The sequence below is a fragment of the Notolepis coatsorum genome (genome assembly GCF_963971535.1).
Source record: "Notolepis coatsorum genome assembly, chromosome: 20".
NCBI lineage: Eukaryota > Metazoa > Chordata > Actinopteri > Aulopiformes > Paralepididae > Notolepis > Notolepis coatsorum.
The window spans coordinates 54,177,735-54,202,576 of NC_140184.1; the positions used below are offsets into that span (position 1 = coordinate 54,177,735).

A 24,842-nucleotide genomic window follows, 5' to 3' on the forward strand; every position below is an offset into this window, starting at 1 on the left:
CAGGGACGTTAATATGGCACTCATATCTGTCCTCCTTAAAAAAAACAAAGACCCCACCGAATGTGGTAGTTATAGACCCTTAAGCCTCCTCGGAACCGATATCAAGCTGTACGCTAAGGTACTAGCCATCAGACTTCAAAAGCATATGACATCTTTAGTTCATCCTGATCAGACAGGCTTCATAAGAGGCCGCCTGATCACGGATAATATTAGACGGTTACTGCATGTGATAAGATGCCAGCAAGGAGGCCGTGCCTCCTGTAGCTGTATTATCCTTGGATGCGATGAAGGCCTTTGATAGGTTGGAATGGTCTTATTTATGGGCAGTACTTGGAAGGATGGGGTTAGGAAATGGATTCATTAATATGATCAAAGTACTATACACAGATCCGTCGGCCATGATTATAACAGGGAAATTCACCTCCCCAAACTTCCCTGTGTCGCGTTCGTCCAGACAGGGTTGTCCTCTTAGTCCCGGACTGTTTGCCCTATCCCTAGAGCCTTTGGCACAGTATATAAGACAATCCCAATCCATAGAGCCGATTTCAATTAAGGGCACACAGCATCATATCAGTTTATATGCGGATGATGTAATAATGTTCATGCAAAACCCTACCACCTCACTGCCTCATCTTCTCAAGGTAATAATGATTTTGGCAATCTATCGGGATTTAAGATAAACTGGCCAAAATCGGCCTTCCTTCCACTTAATGTGACTGCGAAGGCTACCTCACTCCCAGTAAATATACCAATGGTAGAACACTTTAGATGTCTTGGCGTTGAAATATTCCCCACTATATGCCAAACGGTGAAGTATAATTATACCGGATTCCTAGATAGGATCACAAACGACTTCGGCAGGTGGTCAAAACTAAAAAACTCAGTACAGGCCCGAGCATCAATAGTTAAGATGGATGTTTTACCTAGAATCAACTTTTTCAGCTCGATGTTGCCGTTATCCACCGCATATACATTTATTTGGAACAAACCTCCACGAATAAAAAGATCCACTGCACAGAGAAATAAAGCCGACGGGGGTTTAGCATTTCCAGACTTCCACTACTATTTTAAAGCATTCTCTTTAAGACAACTGATCACCTGGTTTGATTCTCAAGCATCTGTATCCTGGAGACCATTAGAGGAGAACATAGTGGCACCACATAGACTGCAGGATATAGTATACACCAACTTATCAATTAAGCAATGCAACTTGAAATTTGGCCCTCTTATTACACATGTGATCCGGATATGACGTGACACACAGAAAAAATGTACTAACCAACATAAATGGCATAGTCATTCTCCCCCATTTAATAACAATTTACTCCTTATTGCACAACAACCTATCAGATTTACCAAATGGGAAAAGAAGGGCATACATACACTGGGGGATATCTTCAACGACCGGGGTTTCTGCAGCTATCAAGATACATCTAACAAATTTAACCTCACCAACTCCACTTATTATTTCTATCTACAATTAAGAGCAGCTTTAAGGGCTCATGGAGTCCCATTAAAGATGCCACTTGAGCACCACAGATATCACAAATTATTTTATGAAAGAGTCATCGAGAGGCTTCGTCTCTGACTTTTATCGTCACTTACTTACGTCCTCATATGATGTCCTTCCTCTAGACTTAGTCTGGAGGAAGGATATACCAAACTTGGAAGTAGATTTTGATTGGGATGAAGTTTGGGCAAACGTACGGCTGTCATCACGCAACCCGGATCATCAACAGATTCATCTTAATTTTATTCATAGGACTTACTTAACTCCTAGACGTTTGCACCTAATGGGGTTCAAACAAGACCCTCGATGCTCCTTATGTTTAAACGGTGATATTGGTACATTTATGCATATGTATTGGGAATGCCCTCCTGTTAAGATATTCTGGGAAGAAGTAACCACGCAATTATCAGAATTTTTATTTCTGACCATACCTGTACTGCCTTCTGTATTGTTGTTGAATGATGTTTCTCAGTTAGCAGCCTCTCTACAGGTAAAGAGATTTTGTCCGGTCTTACGGCTGCCAAAAAGCTGATAGCATCACGCTGGATTCAACCGGATAAAATGTGCCGGAAGGTATGGGTTCTTACCTATCTCGATGTGATTTATCTAGAGATATCTACCGCACGAATTGTAGGTGTTAATGAAGCCAGCATAGCAATCTGGTTAGATGTGGTGGAGAGGATAAAGGATAGCATATGAATTTGTAATCCCTGGTGTTAAACGGAATAATGGATGGATTGTTATTATTGTTATTATTATGTCAGTCATAGTCCTGTGATTTATTGTGGATTTCTACAGTTAATGTATTGTGTGTCTAGTTTTATGTTAAAAAAGGGTAAATAAAAAACATTTGTTAAAAGAAAAAAGGAAAGATTAATATAGACTTAGTTCATACCTGCCTCATTGACGACATATTATGTCAACGGCAACATTGTGAACATTCTGATGATGATCATTTAATGTTGCCGTACCCAATGGATGAGTACAGTCACTCCAATGTTTTGAAGACCATGAAACTAAATGCTTCCAAAAAACAGGAGAATCCCACAGCCAGCTCTGTGCATATAGTTAGGCCAGAGAAACAGCCCTACACTACTGTGCAGGCTCCAGCTTGTGGCTACAGAAAGGACTACACTGGTGAGAAGAATTCAAATTACCCACCTATTGAAATTGAGTGAAGTCATTATGGCTTTACTCAGACTGCAAACAAGACTGAAAAACAAGAAGTCTCGTTAAGACTGACCCTTCTCTCAATCCCGCTTCTCACCCCCTACTTTACTTACTCCCCTCTCTGCCCCCCCCCTCTTTCCCTTGTCATGTGTATTCGTTGTTGTCCTTCATTGCCCTTAGTTGTAATTTGTTTGTCAATGTCTAGTCCGAGTTCCCCCCCTCCGAGAGGGCAATGAAATGTCACTATTTTTCTTATTTTACTACACTTTTTATTTTGCACTGTAAATAGTTAAAACGTATAATAAATAATAAAGTTATCCCCGAAGAGGGGGGGGGGGGGTGGATGGAGTGCCCTCAAAAAAGGGCAAAAAAAATATTGTAAAAAAGACTGACTGTCTGCACTGTTATTTGCAAGTGATCAAATTGGATTTGTGTGTCCATCACCAACCTATCTGCATGGGTTGCTGTGATAATGATGTTAGCTACCGTTTTTTTGTCAACACCCCATATGATAGCTAACTGTTAGCCAACACTATGTAACATTACTAATGTTAACATTACCTAAATTGCTAGAGTTGGTAACGTTGGGTAACGAAAGCTTATTGTTAGGTTAACGTTGTGTTTTTGCTGTTAGACAAATTGATTAACTAGGCTAACTAAATGGATTAGCTTAGATAACGCTCTGATGCACTTCTGTCACTCTGGATTTGACGTTGTTGTTGTGTGTCACATTGCAAGTGACTTTGAAATCTGATTAGAGCAGTGTGGACTGAGACGCATCTGTAGAAATCCGATTGTAATGTGGTTTGGATCAGATTGCCAAAAATCTTATTTCATGAGGTTAGTTTCTTTTGCTGTCCAGACTTTCTAAAATCAACCTGGTTACAATCTGGATATGAAAAAAAGGATTAAAAAAATTTGGGCTGGCAGTCTGAACAAGGCCCATGACCTCTGGCTCTATATAAAAAAAAATAAAAATAAAAACCATTCATAATACCAACTCACCGATGGAGTTGCAGCGCTCTATGGGGTTGGAGGAATGGTGTAGGGAGGGGAAGCGGGAGTCGGGCCGGCAGCACTTGAGCTTCACAAACAGGGCCTTCTTGGGTGGGCAGCTGAAGTAGCGGGTGCCCTTGAAGGTGCCGTCCGTGCAGCCGACACACTCCTCTTCCTGGGAGACCAGATTACATCATCATGTTGCTGTCAGGGATACTGTATCTGCTATACAGCTGACAGAGCACAGTCACTGGGAAGCCAGTGGATAAACTGCCTCAGGCACAGAGGGGATCTGATTCACTCAGCCTCCTCCCACACTACCTTGAATCTTCATGTGAAATAAACACATATTTTACACTGTTGTATTGGTGTTAGTACTTCTCTCTGTTCAGTATAACTACTGTGTGGTGCTCTGATCTATGTACAGTACTACTGTACTCTCATCACTTTCACAGGCACAACCTACTGAAAAACTCATACGTCCAGAAGACGGTTTCAACTTAACAATAACAAAACACCAGCTATTCTAGGAGTGACTACAGTTCCCGTCAGGTGTTAGTCAAGGAATAAGTTACATCTTGGCTGACTGTCGTTGATGAAAAAAATATGTTCAATCAATATTATTTGGGATTTCCTGATAAAGAAAAGTTGTGTAATTTAGTTCAATTGTATAATAACTCATCTGGGCCATGTTTTGATATTAGTAAACACAGTAACAAACCCATCAGGAAGTCAACTGCAGTGTTTGTCGTTTCCTAGCAACATGCCAAACGTTCTATCAAAGGGTTTCCTGACTACGTCATAATTTATACCAGTGCATCACAGGAGCAAAAAGCCAGTGTAATCCTAAACAGTGGGGCAGACTACAATATCTTTACATGTGTTAGCCGTGCTGTGCTAGTGAGCTAAACAATCTATCTATACCTAAGCTTAAAAGTGAAAGTGTCCCACTTTGCAGCCAAGCTGATTTGGCCAAATGGCCATTTTTGTTGAAGAACACTTCTCGTCAGAGGAATGCCATGGTTTCTACCTGTTGTACTGTGCAGCAACTCTGAGCCACTTGAGGAACGACTCAGTCACATGTTTCAGGAGGTTGTTGCCGATTGGCTCGAGAACAGTGTATACAGGAAACCCATCTACAGCATCAACTCTACGGAGAGTTGATACATCCAGCCTGGTTCTGTCCCTGTTCACTGTGTAAGTTGTCCTGTTGTCATTATAGCATGTCTACCCGTTATCACAAATACCTGTAATGCCCTTAACTTCTGGTCACTGCCTTCTTGCCTTTGTACAGCAGAGTACTCGTCTACAGGTGTATTTAGACCACTACATCTGCATCCCTCTAAATGTGTCTGCGCTAATACCACAATAGCAGCATTACCCTACAAAGGCAAACTATAGTAACTGAAGTTACTGTTTTTTGCCTTTGTAGGGCAGTGTACATTCTTTTGTATTTTCTGAATCAAGTCTTTCCGACTGTGATGATCTCACCAGTTCTAGACCGGCCAACGGCTCTAGTAAACCAGGGGGCAGGCCCACCCAGCGGATGACCCCGCACAAAGGGGGGTTCTCCTTCACCTCCACCAGGGAGCCCACTTCCAGGCCCGGTTGCCCACGAGGAGGGGTGGGGGGCCGTGGCGACGGTGGCGTGGGGGGCGGGAGTTCAGGCTGCTCCCCCATCACCGACTGGACAGAGAGGGAGAGGGGCCCATGGCTCATGCTGCCATTGGGCCCCGTCTTGCGGTTGAGACTGAAGGGCAACGAGTGGAACTTGTTGTCGCTGGACAGAGAGGCGGAGGGCGGCGCCCTGGAAGGCGGGGATGCTTGGTTGAAGTCGGGAGGCGTGTCCGTGAGAGACTTGGCAGGGTCCTCTCCGACTGCGGCAGAGAACGAGAGACCAAAAAAAATATTCAAAAAGGAACCTGCGTTACATTTCACATCAGAAAGATTGACATTGATGTGTAGATTCGCTTGCATTGTATCAATGTAGTAATGTCAGACTTTGAGGCCAAATAAACATTAGATCATATCTATGTGTATAAGTTATACTGTATTGTATTATATAGGCCCAATCAAAGTTTTTCTGTATTCTATTATAATGGGGCCCTGTGAAGCCCACACAATAACTTGATTTGAAACTTCACTTTTAATACTAAATTGAGGATTCTCTCATGATCTCATGTATTCATGAGGTAAATGTGTACATGTGTCGGTAGGGCTGGCCCGAATGCCACTTTTTAAGGTTCAGACATTCATTGGTCCAAAAGTTCGCTCTCACAAAAACATAATCAGGAATACCATAGGCATTGAGGTCAAATGTTCTGTCATAGTGTAATCACAATGGCAGCTCCGCTCACTGCTTCTGCCTTTAACTCACCATTTAACCCTGAAATGTATGATATAAGTAAATATAAAGCTATTGAATCACTTTACAAGTACCTTAGGAGTTCAACAGAGCAATTGTTTATGTTTATAACCCGGGAATGATTATGCTAATTTAACCGTGTTGATGGGAGACAGGCGACGTGTTATTATTCCAACAAAAGCACCTAGAGTTACAATTATTCTGTCGGCCTCTTGGTGAGTGAGGGTCATTATATTTGCTTATATACAACTCTTACCTGTCTGATGCAAAGACATTCAACTTCTCTCTGCAACCAAAGTCCTCTCTCTTGACTTCTGTATCAAAAGTCTATGAACGCTACGCAAAGTAGGCAACATGTTGTTGGTACAATTTGGAAATGTACAAACATGAACCATTGTTTTTATCTGATAACACTATGGTAGCTGTATTCCAACGCAACAAGTGTTTTCCTTCACACACACACACACACACACTAAGGCTGAGCCCGAATGTTCGATCGTTATATTAACATTCTTAACATGTTAAAAAGAAATTATGTTTATTTTATGTGTCTATTCATTCTGTTTGAACAAATGTGGTTTTTCTTCACAGTTGCCGATAAAGATTAGGCTACACTAATATTATACTATTAAAAAAAAGAGACTAATTTAATCAGATTAATCACTTTATTCAAATTGAGGATTTAGTTTGAGGATATTTATATAAAAAAAAAAAAAAAAAATTATTAAAAACGAAGGTTCGAAGGTTCGAACGTTCGTTCGTAAAACCCTGACGAAGTTCGAATCCCAAAAACAGGCTTCGGGGACAGCCTTAACACACACACACACACACCTGGCAAATCCAGCTGCAGCGCAAGGTAAACACACACACACACCTCAGAGACTTCTGCATGAGTGAGGTTACTTTTAGTGGACGTACGTTAGGCATACTTGTCTAATAAAATAAAATAAAAAAACACACAGGTCCGGTGGCTCATAATGAACAAACAGGACATTTATACACACAATAATAATAATAATAATAAAAAATTTATAATCTGATTTGAGCTATGAATGCCAATATACCAAACAAATTCCGAACCATTCAAAAGTTGGTGGCCAGCCCTGACGGTCGACAGCTGGAATCAGTTTTTCCATATTGACAGTACACAAACACAAACAGGAGAGAGAAGCCAAAAGGCACGTGAGGCTATGAAGAAGAATGAAAGTGTTTAAAAAAGAACAAAAAAACCATCACCAGAGAATGTGTACGTGGTCCTGGAGCCTGGAGGTGAAAATGACGACGACAGTGGAAACCATGACTGAGAAGAAGTCATCAAACATTACAGATGAGAGCGAGTGACCGGGTTCTCCCACATTCCTGTGTAACAGTCACACTGTATGTCACCCTACATCTCATTCAGATGCCAATGAAGCCGTGGATAGTTTACATTAGGGCTGGGCCATACGACGAGGGGGGGGGGGTAGTAATTTGTTGGGGGGTAAAAGAGTTTCTATTCCATCCTTTCTGACAACCAGAAGTGGTGCTTAAAGCACAGGATCTTCCATCTTGCGCATGCGCAGTCGAGTATTTATACCAAAATAGTCACATGGTGACCCCTGATGACCCGAGCTAGTTCAAGTTTGCTTTTATTTGTCACGTATAAAGTACATGTACATTACAGTGAAATGCTTAATTCATCAGTGGCTCGGTTGCTTTTCATATTCTCGCTTCACATACGCTTCACTACCGTGTCACTCAAAGCTAACTTGTTGACATCATTTGTTTGTGAATGCAGCGTGCTTCTGCGCCCCGTCAGCACCTGTTTCACTGGATCGTGGATGTAATTTCCCACGCATACAGGGCAAAGAACTGCCCCTGCCATCAGGTGTAAGGTGCCACTCTACCAGAAGTGTCTCGACATCCTGGGCAGCCCCGAGAGGAGTGCCCCCGGAAACCATAGGTGCCGTGGCCTTGTGGGCATCACTGGGCACATTCTTCAGGTTCTACAATGTGAATGTTGTCACGCCCATCCATTGGGCGTGGTCCTGATGCCGAGTTTCTCTGCTTCTACTCTCTGAGAGTACATACTCAAGATACCTTGTGACTCTGTTGGTATGAGTCATCCAGTGCTTTAAGCACCGCCTCTGGCAGTCAGGAAGGATGAAATAGAACGATAGTTACGCATGTAACTGAGGTTCTATGAATCCTGGATCACTCTAAGCCTGCCAATATCGCGCCTTAACACAACCCTTCCGCATTGTAGAAGTGACAAGGAGTTGGTCTCCCTTTTGACATGTCTCGGATATCGGTACATTACCCAGCCCTGAGCTACATTATGATGCAATTGTCATTCATTTTTTACAGTTGATATGCATCACTCATACCGCGTTGTCGATGACCATTTAACCAGAAAGCAATGGAATTACCTTCTGGTGTCTAGTAAATAAAACGTGTGCCTCCCCACACACCCCATCACCTGTGATATCATAGGCTAAGAAAATGTGACAATGTACTACCAATCTCATCACTCACAACCTACAACCACAACTGAAGGCTTTTATTAATGCTTTGGCCTGCAAGTCTTATTGTACAGTGGGGCCCAATGCGTGTTATGGAATGTGGAACATGGAGCATTTTCAGTATTTAATTTCCAGTGCAATTCCACTGCATCTTTGATCAAAGCCAAACAGTAGCCGAATGAGATTATTCTACAAAATGAAACATCATTAAAAGCCTTTTTTTCCTATTCAGATGAAAACCATGCCACACCAAGAACTCCATGCAGGTGGAGTTGAATGGGAATGAAAAGAGGAAGCTCTGGGACTGGGTCTTGATAGCAATCTACTGCATCGAACCACCAAACACTTAGTTATTTATATAAACCGTGTTCTACATTTAGTAACAGGTTCTTCCACATTCCTTAAACCCGGTAGCTTACAATTAATTGTTATTGACCGTAGTAGAATTCCTCCCTCCTTATGCAGGCCTAAAGGGTAGTGTTTTTCTTCCCTAGGCTAGCATAAACACAGAACCTTCACACCTATACACTTGAATACATTCAGGGGCAGACTCAATCTTGAGTGTTGAGTATATTAACAGGAGGCTGCTATCAAGACCGTTTTGCTGGGGTCTAAGTATCATGTCTTTACCTTCATCAATGTACCATGTGCTTTTGGATTTGGACTGGACTGGGGGATCGACAGAACTGCCATTTAAAGTATAGTAAAACTCTGACTTGCTCCTACTGCCACACTGATGAGCTAATCCTGGAAGTGACACAAGTAGACGGAGAAACACAAAATAAGCAAGGAGTGTGTGTGTGTGCGTGTGTGTGTGTGTGTGTGTCCCGTGTGCATTTCCCCACTCATTGAGGACAGCAGTGAAATAATGGGGAGACATGTACTGAGAAAAAAAGATGCATTAATCAGTAAACTGCAAACATGCAACATATACAAGAGATTAGGGAGCCACACATTCGGCCACCATTCAAGAACAGCACACTTTCAACAGCAGGAATCTGGAAGAATCTATCAAATTCCTTTTAAGTCGCAGTCGTCAAGCACCCCTTTCATTATGGTCTAGGATTTTGTTGTCGAGAGAGATTAGACTTTTGATAAGCCTGTTCGATTTGTGTGTAATAACAAGCAGTGCAGTACCTTTCGATAAGCCTCTTCGATTCGTGTGTAATAACAAGCAGTGCAGTACCTTTTGATAAGCCTGTTTGGCTTGTGTGTAATAACAAGCAGTGCAGTACCTTTTGATAAATCTCTTCGATTTGTGTGTAATAACAAGCAGTACAGTACCTTTTGATAAGCCTGTTAGGCTTGTGTGTAATAACAAGCAGTGCAGTATCTTTTGATAAGCCTGTTAGGCTTGTGTGTAATAACAAGCAGCGCAGTACCTTTGCTCTTCGGTTTGCTTTGGCCAGTGGTGGACTTGTCACTGCTGGTGCCTCTGGGGGCAAAACTGTGCTTTTGCAGCCTTTGGTCCTGCATGGAATATTCTGCACAGCCCAGAAATACACCTGTATTAGAGGCACACCTTAACGCTAACATGCACCAAATGAAGGGCTGGACAATAGACCTGTTTGCTGTATACAAACATACCGTGTTCGAGCCAATCAGCAATACCAACTGGGTCACGTGACTTTAGCGCAAGCTGCTGCGCTAAAAGAATACGACAGAGCTCTATGGAGAAACCATGGCACTCCCCTGACTAAAAGTGGTTTCAAATGAAAACGGCTGGATGTAATTTTGCCAAATCAGCATGGCTGTGAGTGTGAGTCTTTCACCTTTTACATATCTAGCTTTGGCATGGATTGATTGTTTAGATCGCTAGCATGGCTAACAAATGCAAATATATTGTAGTCTGCCCCGTTGTTCTGACCAGGATTATGTTCCTTTCTGCTCCGGTGATGCGCGCGCACACCGAGTCTGACGTATACAGCGAACAGGTATATATATTGATACCGATATCGCTATATGAAAAGAGTATGATATGATATCCTCACATAACAAAAACATGGGCATGCTTCAATCTTTTTTTTTTAAATACACATAATAAATTAGATAAAGTGAGACAAAAAAGAGTCTGGCAGACGTGCTTCAGTCACACGTAGAAATACAAGGTCTACACAAGCAGACCAGTCATCTCTAGGAAATCCAATAGTAAACAGTGTCATGCCTCACAGTGTCACACTCACATTACAAAGCGAATGTAATCCTACAATATAGGCTACTACTGAAATAGTACTAGTAGTACTATTAAATAGTAAATTCAACACTTAATTTTTAGATCTTATTAGATGATATTACAACAAGTGATGTCGCACTCGCAACTGCAACATCTATTAAAATCATCACAATATGATATTTTGTCCACATCGTTCAGTCCTAATACACTGTATCTGTACATTCTTATTCTTCTCAAGTCACAAAAGAGCTGTATGAATCTAGTATACCAGTAAGTTAGCTACTACAAACAGTCATGTGGAATCATTTCAAAAGGAGATGCATGGTCTAATTAGTCTACAATGAAAATCTGACCTCACAACTCACACATTATTCCTATGACCTTCGACAGTTCAGTACATGACAAAAGTGAGTATGCCATTTGATAAAATGTAAACAACTTTCGGAGACATGCGTCTATGCTGGATCACTTGGTACTTTACGTTTTGACACATTGTAACAACTGGCTGGATAGCCCACATTGGCGTGCAAAGTTACGAAGCTGCTTTGAGTTTTGCCAACATTGATTGATTGAAAACTTTATTAACAGATTGCAGAATGGGTACAATACAGTATGGCTCAATACACACAATTGTTAAGGGGATGCAGACCAGAGAAAGACTTTAGTCTTGTTTACATCAGGGTCCCCCATTTTCAATTCATCATAACATTCATGACATACACGACATACAGATAAACAGTACTGTTACTAGGGATGGGTACCTTTCACATTTGAACCGATACCGGTACCGGTACCTGTGAATCGATACCGGTACCCAACGGTACCTTTTTTCGGTACTTTAGTCTCAAGAAATTTTATTTAGTCGTAAAAAAAAAATCCAAACTTCAAATAACTACAATTTCGTCAGTTTTCGGCTCGTCATTGCTCCGACTGCTTTGTTGTTGAATCAAGTCAAATCCTAGGTAAGCATATATTGTGCGTGTGAACGTTGACATGAAAAGAAAAAAGTAAAAAAAAAAAAAAAAATTATTTTCTTTTAATTTTTTTTCCGGTTTCTCACTTGATTCGATACTCGGTAGTACCGACGTGTTTCGGTTCGGTACCTCAAAAGTACCGAATTCGGTACCCATCCCTAACTGTTACATCCATCCAGAGTTTCTAAAAGAGAGTATATACATTTGAGGGGGGAGAAACTGTACATTGGGTGGGGGGTTGGACATTTACAGGGGCCAGTTTCGAATTGCAGCCTCCCGTAGGTGCTCTTTGAGAGCGGTTTTGAAGGTGGGTAGGGATTCACATTATTTTACGGCTGTGGGTAGGTCGTTCCACATTGTTTGGCATAATTGCGAAACGTGTTTAGTCCCTTGTTTGAGCCGAATCTGGGTTGAACATGATTTGTGGAACTCCCTCTGGTGTTGTGGTTGTGGTATTCACTGACCTTTGGGAAGTATTTTGACATGTACATGGGTACCTTAGTGTGTAGTGTATCTTGTAGACCAGGCCCATTGCAAGTTGCTGTACTCTGTCGTCTACTCTAACTACTACTCTTTAGTGCTGTGTTTTGCACCACATTGCAATCATCATAATGACAAGACACAATTTTAGCATTTTCCAAGGAATCAAAGGATGACAGGCGACTGTAGTGGCGACAGGTAGTGAGTCCAAAAGGTTGTTTACTTTCCATCAGATGATGTTTGCTCTTTCATTGCATATAGACCTTCATTGATTGATTGAAAACTTTATTAACAGATTGCAGAATGAGTACAATACAGTACAGCTCAATACTGCTAAGAGGATGAAGACCAGAAAAAGACTTTAGTCTTGTTTACATAAGGGTCCTCCATTGGGATGCACCGATCCGATATTGGTATCGGTATCGGCCGCCGATATCAGTAAAATAGCTGGATCGGGTATCGGTAAAAAATATATATATATCGGATCATTTAAAAAAAAACATATATAATAAATAAAATAAGAAATAACCATTCAGTACATTTATATCTATGTGTTAATTTGTTACATTTAGTTTCACAAAGTTAGGAAAGTAATGTTTTAAGTCAAGCCTGATGTTGCCTTGCACAAAAGAATGATCCCAGTCTCTTCCACACAGTGACAGTGAGGCATACAGTTTATTAATTGAATGAATACAGGTCCAACATGGAGCTTCAGTAGCCTATCTACAGGGTACAGGTCCAGCATGGAGATTCAGTAGCCTATCTACAGGGTACAGGTCCAGCATGGAGCTTCAGTAGCCTATCTACAGGGTACAGATCCAGCATGGGGCTTCAGTAGCCTATCTACAGGGTACAGATCCAGCATGGAGCTTCAGTAGCCTATCTACAGGGTACAGATCCAGCATGGAGCTTCAGTAGCCTATCTACAGGGTACAGCTCCAGCATGGGGCTTCAGTAGCCTATAGGGTACAGATCCAGCATGGAGCTTCAGTAGCCTATCTACAGGGTACAGATCCAGCATGGGGCTTCAGTAGCCTATCTACATGGTACAGCTCCAGCATGGGGCTTCAGTAGCCTATAGGGTACAGATCCAGCATGGAGCTTCAGTAGCCTATCTACAGGGTACAGATCCAGCATGGAGCTTCAGTAGCCTATCTATATGGTACAGATCCAGCATGGAGCTTCAGTAGCCTATCTATATGGTACAGGTCCAGCATGGGGCTTCAGTAGCCTATAGGGTACAGATCCAGCATGGAGCTTCAGTAGCCTATCTACAGGGTACAGATCCAGCATGGAGCTTCAGTAGCCTATCTATATGGTACAGGTCCAGCATGGGGTTTCAAAGAAGGCTTTAAAAAAGGAAAGATGACACATTAGCTAACGTCAACAACCCCCATCCCGGACATTTCATGTGAGAAGAAGTCAGAGCATCGTTAAGAGGGGGGGGGGGGGGGGGGGGGCACAAATAAACAAATCAATACGCCGATGTGCAGAACAAAGGGGCTGAGTGAGCATCTCACTTGACTTTAAAAAACAAGCCAGCCATCAACACAAAGGGGCCCTCTGTTCCCACTGCCAGCTGAACACAGACGCACAACACTCTGAACACAGCTCAGCACTGCTCCCAACAAATCAACCACTGCCCTGCTGATTTTAGATTGTTAAAATGTGTAATACAAAATTAAATAACTGATTGAACAAGGGAAATGTCAATCATCAAAGAGAGAGATTATATGTGTTGTTGTTCACCTCACCTGGCATTACGTCACAGATGGGGACGAGGCGGGTGTGCTCCAAGCTGGCGAAATTACACAGCAGTTTCCCATCAAACACACCGTCCCAGTCCCCGATAGGATTGTCCTGGGGGGGGGGGGGGGGGGGGGGGGGGGGGGGGGGGAGGGGGGGAGAAGAGTTGGGAGACAGAACCTTTCAGAACAACCTTGTAGGGCACATCTCACAAAACTGCTACTTTAGACAAAACATTCGCCAGCAATGTCATTTACCAAATCGCATCTCTCCCTCTCCTCCACTCACTGTGATGTGCCTCGTTTTAACTCCAAGACTCTCCACTCCACCAGGATAATCTTAAAAGTGTGTGCGACCCAGGGCGCAGCAAGCGAGTGAAGGCAGGCAGGGCGAGGCTGGCAGTGGACTGGTAGCGGAGAGAGAAGTGGGCTCTCCTGGGCTGCCCAGCTTGGCCCCCTGCCACGCTGTTGGTCATACAGCACTGAGTGAGGCTTTACCTCACTGCCCGCGTGACTGACTGGCTTCTGTGTGGGAGGCTCAGATGCTCTGGCTCCTCTAACGATCGCCATTCAAATGCCTCGGCTATGTGTCTCTGAAGCTTTTCCATAAGTACTTTTCTATCTCGCTCCTCCCGATTGGCAACAGTAAACAACATGGATACTGCGGCTGCTGCCCTACTCATCCTAAAACAATAATAAGCTATAGGTCTGGTGTTATAAGCTTTCCTCAGTGAGTAATTATTTTGGTTACACAAATGTCTGGTCTGTATTGGTCTGTATTGGTCTGTGAACAATACAAGGCTGATGACAAGATCCAACTTTGTTATGATTTGTTATGATGATGTTATGATTATGATTTTTATTTAATTGCATGTATTATGTATTGCATTATTGTGTACTAGACTAGTGTTTCAGCACCAGACTAGCTTGCTTCACTAGGGGCAGATAATGATGAACATGAGCTTGGAGGTCATCTTATGAATGCTCAGGGGGACTCTAGTCAAGTAAAAAGCCCAGATGGTTCTTTTACCATGTCAACTCCCACATAGTAGCCCAGGCTCTCGTTGCCCGGCAGCAGGTCGCAGAAGATGATGGTGCCCCTCTCGGGCCCCTCTCTGGTCTGCACCAGGACCCTGGAGTTGATCTCCAGCGGGGGGAAGTCTTGCTCCTCCTCCACCAGGGTGACGTGGTCCACCTCCAGCTCACCCAGCTCCTCCTCCTCCTCGTCGTCCTCCCACAGCTCCAGCTTGTCCAGGGCCACGAACACACCACATTCATCCTCGCAGCGGAAGAGCTGGCGACCCTGGTAGGAGCCCTCCGTAAACCCCTGGCCCCGACCCTCCTCCTGAGGGAGGGAGGGAGGGAGGGAGGGAGGGAGGGAGGGAGGGAGGGAGGGAGGGAGGGAGGGAGGGAGGGAGGGAGGGAGGGAGGGAGGAGAGAGAGAGGGAAAGAGAGAGAGGTGTGTGTGTGGTGGGGGGGTGCTATTACAGTCATACCAAGGAAGGCCACTAGCTAAGCTTCACTCTGGGAAAGTCAACATCATACAATTGTGGGGGCCTCTGATCGATTTACTGCAGTGGGCTTGCAGCAAGTGTTTAATTGCAGAGTAGTGGCATATTGCTGAATAATTGCCTTAACTACATCTGATAATGTTGGGTGAATGGAGTGCCGTTACATAATAGATAGTTATTCTTTTTGTCACCTGCAGGCTCTTCTAAATTGCTATTATAATCCCTGGTATCTTCAAAAGGTCACAACTTGATGCGATGCGGTAATCTGCCTGTGATAAGTGTCATGTAACCAGGCTTCTGATGTGAACCAGAGGAATGTAGTAAAGCCCCTCTATACTGAGCTGGGATCAGATTGCCTGTACTCATTCACCCACTCATGCAGCCTACGGCTGGAATCTGTGGAATAAACACAACACTGTGCTCCTATGAACAACCCTTTGTTATCTTGCTACTTTACTCACGTCTTGTTACAGAATGCCTGACGAGACTCAAATGACTAGATTTAGCATTGTAATGAAGACAGCTGGGTGACATGATACAAACTAGAATGTCAGATGAGTTACACCCACGCTGGTGCACATGTTGATCTGCAAACCAGCCTTCCATGAATATTTAGTGGAATATTATCGGGTAGCAGAGGAGACTCTCCATGTAATATTGTGTAGACTAGACCGGATAGACCGAGATCGTGTTCCCACCTAGCACAATCTTATCTGTCCATCTTCACCATATGCACCAAATGGCTAGAACCTTAGTATGACCCGTCAATCTTTGACTGATTTGAATAAAAATATATAGTGCATGGCTTTGGTTGGCTGTCAACCTATCTGCCAAGTTTGAGCCAAATGGGATAAAGAAGTTATGGCTTTGATGGGCCAACTAACTAGGGCTGACCTTCGATTTTTTTTGGAATTCGAAGCTTCGGGGCCAAGATTCGAAAAAAAAAAATCAATTATAAAAAGAAAAAAAAATATTGTGGGACTTGTACAGCACTTTGTTCAACTTTGTCAGTGCTGTAAAGTTTAAACCTTTTTAAATCTTAGACAAACTAAACACTTTGCTTTCATGAAATATTGTAAGCCGTCATTTGAGGCTTTATAAAAGCAGCACAATGAACACAAATCTGTCAGTAACCGAGTCCGACCTCATCTTAAATAACAAACAGCATTGCTTGTTGTAGTTAACACTTTGGGTGCCGGGAAACGCTTAAACACGTCATTCCCGGCCATGCTCAAGTTGCCGAAGACGCTTTACAGCGTCTTTAATATCAATATTTCAAAAACCTGGGATCGGATTCATATGTCCCCTCCGCTGGCCTGAGATCCACCAGGAGGACCCACTGAGCTCTCTGGCGGTTCAGGAGCGCCATCTGGTGGCCGATCGGCGCAATCGCTTAACAGGAAGTGCCATAGAGGTTGTGCTGGACGGCCGTATTACTTCCGGGCACTCGCTATAGGTCCCGGCATTCTAGCTCGTCACAATACACAGCGATCGATTGCCAATAACTCGATAAACAACATGATTTGGACGTATATACCATTATACAAGCTGGAGATGGACCGGGTAAATCTACATCCCATAATGATAAAATGTCTACTCTACGATGATCGCCCAACGGCGCGCGGAGACTGGGGTGAGTTTTAGCGTGTAAAGTTACCGTCTTCGATACTAACTGCTATTATCAACATTTGACCCACATTAGATGATTGGTATAACGCTGCCCACGGAATTATAAACGCCCCCTAGCCCATCCGGTCAACATCAGATGACGTGTAGTAACTTCTAGAAGTACGTCTAGTTGGAATTTTTTATATCGCGCTGATTGCCATAAAACTGTATTGCATCATCAATATAATGTATTTGGGGCTATAGATCACGTTCTGGAGAAAGCTGCAGAAAGAGATGAAAACACTTATACATTAGACCATACTTTACTATGAATATGTGAATGAAAAAGTTTAACGTTGCTACACAATGAACAATACATATAGGACTTTGAATGGGCCCTAATAATGGCAATGTAGCAATAGAATTTAAAAAGTTATAGCCCTGCAAAGAAGGGGACTTTCTCTATAGACAAATAGAGCCGGCAACCTACGGTTGATAATGAATTTAACCCATGGCAGCCAAAGTGTTAACAATTTTTTTATAATTGATTTTTATTTTCATATTCGAATCCCATGCCCATCGAACGAAGCTTCGAAGTATTTAAGACAGCCCTACAACTAACACACACACAAGTGATTAGGGCTGTCTTAAATACTTCAAAGCTTCGTTCGATGGCACAATTCTTAAAAAAAAAAATGTGCCTCCAATCTTGCGCCTCCATTACAATGAACCGAAAGTAAGCGGCACCTCGACTCCACCGCTCTACAACAAGCACGTGGAGATTATCTGTGTTGAAAACAACAAGGACATGTGCAGCAGACATGTCGACGAAGAAGTCATCAGACGTGTGGTTACACTTTAAAATATGCAAAGACAATGCCCAAAAAGACGAGTGCCAGATATGCCAGAAGAAAATGGCATATCACAACTCTACAACAACTTTGTCAAATCACCTAAAAAACGTAAGTATCGTTGTACACGACGGCGACGCCACACAAAACATTAATAAGGCTATGCCTATGCTGCTATGACTAATGTGTTACCAAGTTGGCTAATTTAATTGTAATCATCTGCTTTTGTAGGTGCATTGTCTGATATAATTATAAATTAAATATAATATAATTGTTTGCTTGATAGACGAAGGTTGCAACATAATTATGTAATGTCATGTCGTTGGCTGTGAGAGCAGCCCCACTGCACCCAGGCAGCGCAGCCGAGTGAAACCTTGTTGGCTGCGTCACAGTCACGAAAGGGGCTACTTAAAGGGGAACTATCTTATAAATGGCCTTTTTCAGTGTTTAGCATTGTTTCCTAGCTATGTGGACTTATATTAATATGATCTATGTCTCTAATTCTCATATTGGCGCATTCTTCCAATTCTCCTCTCACAATATTCACCCTCACTGAACTGAGTCATCTGAAAATGTGATGATTTGTGATGTCAGAGAGACACCGCTGCATGTTAATGTCCCAGATGCCGCGAAGGCCACACAGTGGTTTAGGAGCCAGCCTCAAAACAGCTTAAGATCCTCAGGTAGAAAAATGCTGTTTTTGAGGACTTGATTAGAAATACAAAACAATGAATTAAAAAATATATATAATTACAGAGGTGTTCCATAAACTCACAGGAATTGTGTAAAAGTGCCCAAATAGTGAAAGAAATTGTAAAAGTTCCCCTTTAATTAATTAATCTTATCCAATCCACTTTATTTATAGAGCACATTTAAAAACAACAACGTTTACCAAAGTGCTGTACAAGTCCCACAACATAAGATAAAAATAATAATAAAAAATTATTATAATAAAAAGAAAAAAAAAGAAAATCTCGAAGCTTCGAATTAAAATCGAAGCTCGGCCCCGAAGCTTCGATTGACAAAAAAAGCTTTGAAGGTCAGCCCTAGAAGTGATTAGACCCTTCACACTTTGTGCAAGGTTTTAACTACGCAATTAAGTAGGGGTGGAGGAAAAAATGAATACATCGCTATATTATGATATTTTGCGAGCCAATATCATATTGATACACTGAAAAGTATCAATATATTTTCTTTATAGTTTCTTTTTATTTGGCTTGACAATCACATTGGGCCTCATGCATGAAGCGATATAAGAACAGATTTCGTTCTTAACTAGCATTTCTTCTTATTTTGTTCTTACCTGGGATTCAGCAATGTTTTCTTATTGTTGCTTTTCTCTCAGGCAAGACCAAATTCTAAGAGTGGTCGAGAGCACTCTTACCCATATAAGAAAATCATACCCAAAAAATGTTTTAAATAAAAAAAGCATACCATTGGTTAACCGGGGTTAAATTCATAATTTACCATCCCTCGCCAGCCCTATTTAACATGGAGAAGTTCCCCTTCTTTGCAGGGCTATAACTTTTTTAATTGTATTGCTCAATTGACATTACTATGGCCCATTCAACGTCCTAGATCTATTGTTCAGGGTGTAGCAACGTTATACTTTTTCATTCACATATTCATACTAAAATACGGTCTAAAGTATAAGTATGTTTTTATCGTTTTCTGCAGCTTTCTCCAGAACTTGATTTATAGCCCCAAATGCATTATATTGATGATCAAATACAGTTTGGTAGGAATCGGTGAGAGATAAAAAATGTCAACTGGACGTGGTTCTAGGAGTTACTACGTATGATCTGATGTTGACCAGATGGGCGGGGGGTCGTTTATAATTCCGTGGGCAACGTTATATCATTCATCTAGTGTGGGTGATATGATCATCAGAGCAGTTAGTATCGAAGAAATTAAAAAATAACGCTGAAACTCACCGTAGCTTCCTCTCGCCGTTGGGAGATGAGCGTGGAACAGAATTCTTTCTATTATGGGATGTCGAAATATCCTATCCATTTCCAGGTTGTATAATAGTATATACGTCCAAATCATGTTGTTTATAGAGTTATTGGCAACGGATCGCTATCCATTGTGTCGAGATAAGAGTCCCGGGACCTATAGCGAGTGATCGGACCAAATTGAAATGAGCACCAGCTTCCACTTCCTGTTTCTTCCCTGGGCGATCAGGCCGATCGGCCACCAGATGGCGCTATTGAACAGTTAGAGTTGATAGGGGCTCACCAGTACATATAATGTCTCCGGGGGAGAAATATGATTTCGATCACAGATTTTTGAAATATTGATATCAAAGACGCTGTCCAGCGTCATCGGCAGAATAAGCATGGCGGGGAATGACGCTGAACAGCGTCAACGGCGATTAAAGGGTTAATTGCCCCCAAATACGACTTTAAAAATACAGGACTTTTAAATAATAATAATAATAACTTATATTTGCACTGTGCAATACTCCAATTCAGCCATTGGCAATTCAGCCGTTGGGTGGGGGGCGCTGTTGAGCGGGCCTGTGACCGGACCTGAAAGCGCCCCTGGCTCTGCGGCTCTGCAGTTGCATACTATTGGGATTCGTTGGAAGCAGCACGGAGTCTCGACTCTGGACTTATTTTATTTTATTTTAGCAGCAGTTATCAATATCGACCAGGAGGACAGCGCGATCTAAGGGACATGTTTCATTACTAGTCAAGTGTCATTACTTTAGTTATCAAAGGTGGAATCTCTGGACGCAATGACATTATATAGTTTAAAGCTAAACTACGTTTTTCTTTCTTGTTAGAAGAGGGATTCAGTTAGATTTGATTTGATCTTTATTTATCTCTAACATTTTCAACCATAAACACACACATTTGTAATAACAAAAAAAACTAAAACGAAATAAAATACAAATACATTTAAATATATTTTCCTATGGAAGGAATAATCAACATGGCTCCAGTTGGTTGACTATAACAGCACCGTGACCAAATATCCCTATACTAGCACCTTGTTAACACTTTAATCGCCGAAAACGCTGGAACTCGTCTTTCCCCGCCATGCTCATTCTGCCGAAGACGCCGTAACACGTCTTTGATATCAATATAGGCCTGTCACGATAACACATTTTGCTGGGCGATTAATTGTCCCAGAAATTATTGCGATAAGTGATATTATTGCGGTTTTGAGAGAAATAATTTTTTTGAGAAATGTATTTCCCAAAAGTTTTCAATCAACTTTTTTTTTTTTTACTAATATAATGATAATAGCATAATAATGCAAGGAAACCGTTTCAAAGTGCAATAAACCTTTATTTAACATTGGAAGACATTTTAAATATCCTAAATTACTACCTAACCAATCAGATATGAGGTAGCGTCAGAAGCAGAGTAACCTCATTCCCAGTTTTATCTCCGTGAGAGCAATGATAAAACGAGCAGAGCAATGTGTGTGGACAAGAGGCAGGTTGCTACGTTTACTGTAGGAAGGGGCTTTTAGACCCATGTTTTAATTTTTTGCTTCGAAAAGAGGGACGTGGGACGTAAAATGGCTGTGCAGTATACAACCAAAAGCGGGACACCTGGTCACCCTAATTGTGGCTTGCGTTTGTTTACTGTGGCTCGCGGATTATGTGATGGGCAAGCTACTTGGAAAATGTAGTAAGCTACACTACCAGTTACTCTCGATTAAAATATAGCTCAACAATAATCAAATGAACACAAATATATACTATCTCTATTGGAATGGAGACTTTTCAGCACAGGATAAACTAGGGATGGGCAAAAAAAAACAGATCGATTGATCACATGATGTACTTGAGTACTCGTGGAGGAAAACGCTGTACAAAATAAACGTCTTTTCCGGTGTTTTAGACTTTGCTCTTTTATTTTGAAACCCACCGACCGGAAGTATTGTTGTTATTATCCTAGCAGAACCTATGAGCGGACAACTTGTGTCGTCCGGTTCTGTGTTTTTGAGCTAATGATAAAACAAATGTTGAGATTGTTGGTGAACAACTAACTTTAGGTTAGTTTTAAGTTAACGTTAGCTACTAACGTTAGATGCAGCTACTACAGGCAATCAACGATGAGGAGGAAGCGTCATAGCATCAACGCTAGATCTTTAATCTTTATTTAGCAGTCCAGTTTCTCCGGGCAGTAGCGTATAGCGTTTGTTCACGCTACATCACTACTTGGGTCTAAAAATAGCTACACTACAAAGAACGCTACTTGGTTCAAAAGGAGCGACGCTACCATCACGCTACTGAGAAATGTAGTTAAGCTATGTAGCGTTGCTACTGCCCAACATACGCATGGTGCTCACAGGAGCTCCCGTGCTGTACTCTGTAGTAACGTCAGCGGCCCGCCTCCCCACACGGAGAGGTACTGGTTCCCGCCTCATTAAAACAAACACGCAAATAGCAATTAATTGCGCCCGTCAAAATCATTGCATTCATTTTCATTATTGCGCGATAAATTGATTTATTGCTTATTGCAACAGGCCTATATCAATATTTCAAAAATCTGTGATCGAAATCATATTTCTCCTCCGGGGACCTGAGATATACTGCTGAGCTCCACTCAACTGTCTAACGGTTCAAGAGCGCCATCTGGTGGCCGATCGGCAGATCGGCCAACAGGAAGTGACGCGCCAAACAGGAAGTGCTCATCCATATTTCGTCCGGGCACTCGCAATCGTTAGCCGGACTCCATCTCGACACACTGGATAATCAATCGCTCGCCCTAACTCAATAAACAACGTTATTTGGACGTATATAGTATTATACAACCTGGAAATGGTTCATCTAGATCAACATCCCATAATCGAAAACTGTCTACTCCAAGCTGATCGTCCAACGGCGCGAGGAAGATACGGTAAGATCCAGCGTTATTTTCCAACGTGTTCTTTACTAACTGCTCTGATGACCATATGACCCACACTAGATGAATGATATAACGTTGCCCACGGAATTATAAACGACCCCCCGCCCATCCGGTCAACATCAGATGATACGTAGTAACTTCTAGAAGTACCTCCAGTTGAAATTTTTTATCTGGCACCGATCGCTACCAAACTGTATTTGATCATCAATATAATGCATTTGGGGCTATAAATCAAGTTCTGGAGAAAGCTGCAGAAAACGATAAAAACATACTTATACTTTAGACCATATTTTAGTATGAATATGTGAATGAAAAAGTATAACGTTGCTACACCCTGAACAATAGATATAGGACATTGAATGGGCCATAATAATGTCAATTTAGCAATAGAATTTAAAACGTTATAGCCCTGCAAAGAAGGGGAACTTCTCCATAGACAAATAGAGCTGGCTAGGGATGGTAAATTATGAATTTAACCATGGCGATCAAAGTGTCAAACACTTTTTTTTATATATATATATATATATATTTATTTATTTTTAATCATAATTATTCTTGTGAAATCTTTCCACCTGGGAGCCTTTTGACTAAATCAATTTATTCTCCCCTTCTCTGAATGGTGTTTCTTATGGCAATAACAACTATAGACGACAAAACCAAAGTAAAGAAACAACATTTGATTTTTGGGACGGTTACATTCACTTTGGGACGGTTAAAATAGTATTTCGGGACGGTTCTGGGACGGTGGTGAAAAAAGTTAGTCTGGAGCCCTGAGGCTACTGTGTATGTACATCTTTTAAATAATGTCTTGACTTGCGGTATACTTTATTATATTCATATGGTGTAGGCTACAGTGTATCTAGATATTTTAAATAATGTCTTAACACTTTGCCGCCCGACCACGTATAATTTACGGGTTTCGAATCCATGCGTTGTGGACAGAATCACGTATAAAGCCGTGGCAAGTTGTTATTGCTTTTATTCCATTTTAATAACCGGGTCAAGGTCGCGGAGCAGCACTGCATATATTCCCTGTGAAATCGAGAACGTGCAATACCGGCCAGATCCTCTTAGGGGCGCCATCGCTCCACTGCAGTATGCCCTGTGGGCGAATGGATGACTTTTTTTTTTCCCTTTCAATGGAGATTTTCAGTACCCGGATTCTGAATCAGCATCTTGTACTGTGGATTACGTTTCGAATCGCAGATTTCACCATGGAATAAGGGGATTTATCATCAGCCATTGCCAATGGCCATATCGATCTACCAGATGCCGATCGATAACGGGGAAATGCTCGGGGGTATCTCACCGGCTCATGGTAAGATCTTTTTCACATAAATTACAGCCTGATCAGAGCTTGCTATGATACGCAACCAGCCGAGCAGCGTATGTGGCTAGTTACACGACCACTGTTATTGGTAATCAATAATAATAAACAACATCCCCCGCCCCCCCCCCCCCCCCCCCCTTTGATACATACATGCTTTGGGACAGTCCCGATGATATGCAGTTTGAGTTATTTCTTTAGCATATGTAAAACGGAAATGCCGTTGAATATAGCCTTCAAGAAAATATACGAGACAAAATCCGCTATAATGCTTATATTCACGGCGCTATAAAATGACAACCTATTGATGAATTTTTTTTTCTTTAAGCCATTTTGAAGGGACGGTTTATGAACTCAATTGACAATAAAATGGACAGATAGCAATACTATAAAGTATAGATGTAGCTGTACAAAAAGACACCGGTCTGTTTACAAAAGCTGGTCCTCAACCACTATATTAGACGCATCCAGGGAACAAACTTAACTTTTTGACTTACCAGCCATTTGGCTGGTAGATTTTAAAAACTACCAGCCGGGCAGATTTTTTACCAGCGAAAAATCCAATTAGTATTTATATTGTAACGTTTGGCCACTTTAAATCATTGAACAGAGAGAGAGAGGTAGGTAGGTAGATATTAGATAGATAGATAGATAGATAGATAGATAGATAGATAGATAGATAGATAGATAGATAGATAGATAGATAGATAGATAGATAGATAGATAGATAGATAGATAGATAGATAGATAGATAGATAGATAG

At 41.8% G+C, this 24,842-nt stretch overlaps 1 protein-coding gene across 3 annotated transcripts in view; it reads right to left on the reverse strand.

Annotated features, from left to right (window-relative positions):
- cyld (cylindromatosis (turban tumor syndrome)) overlaps positions 1 to 24,842 on the reverse strand; it is a 73,387-nt gene that overhangs the window by 27,558 nt on the left and 20,987 nt on the right. The window contains exons 3-8 of one of the 3 annotated variants that reach the window (XM_084337185.1): positions 14,945 to 15,259; positions 13,924 to 14,029; positions 9,925 to 10,026; positions 9,173 to 9,289; positions 5,168 to 5,553; positions 3,686 to 3,851 (exon numbers count right to left, since the gene is read on the reverse strand). In XM_084337185.1, coding sequence (XP_084193311.1) covers positions 3,686 to 3,851; positions 5,168 to 5,553; positions 9,173 to 9,289; positions 9,925 to 10,026; positions 13,924 to 14,029; positions 14,945 to 15,259 — 1,192 coding nt within the window. The remainder of the gene's footprint in view (positions 1 to 3,685; positions 3,852 to 5,167; positions 5,554 to 9,172; positions 9,290 to 9,924; positions 10,027 to 13,923; positions 14,030 to 14,944; positions 15,260 to 24,842) is intronic. The other 2 variants (XM_084337186.1, XM_084337187.1) reach the window with 2 other exon arrangements.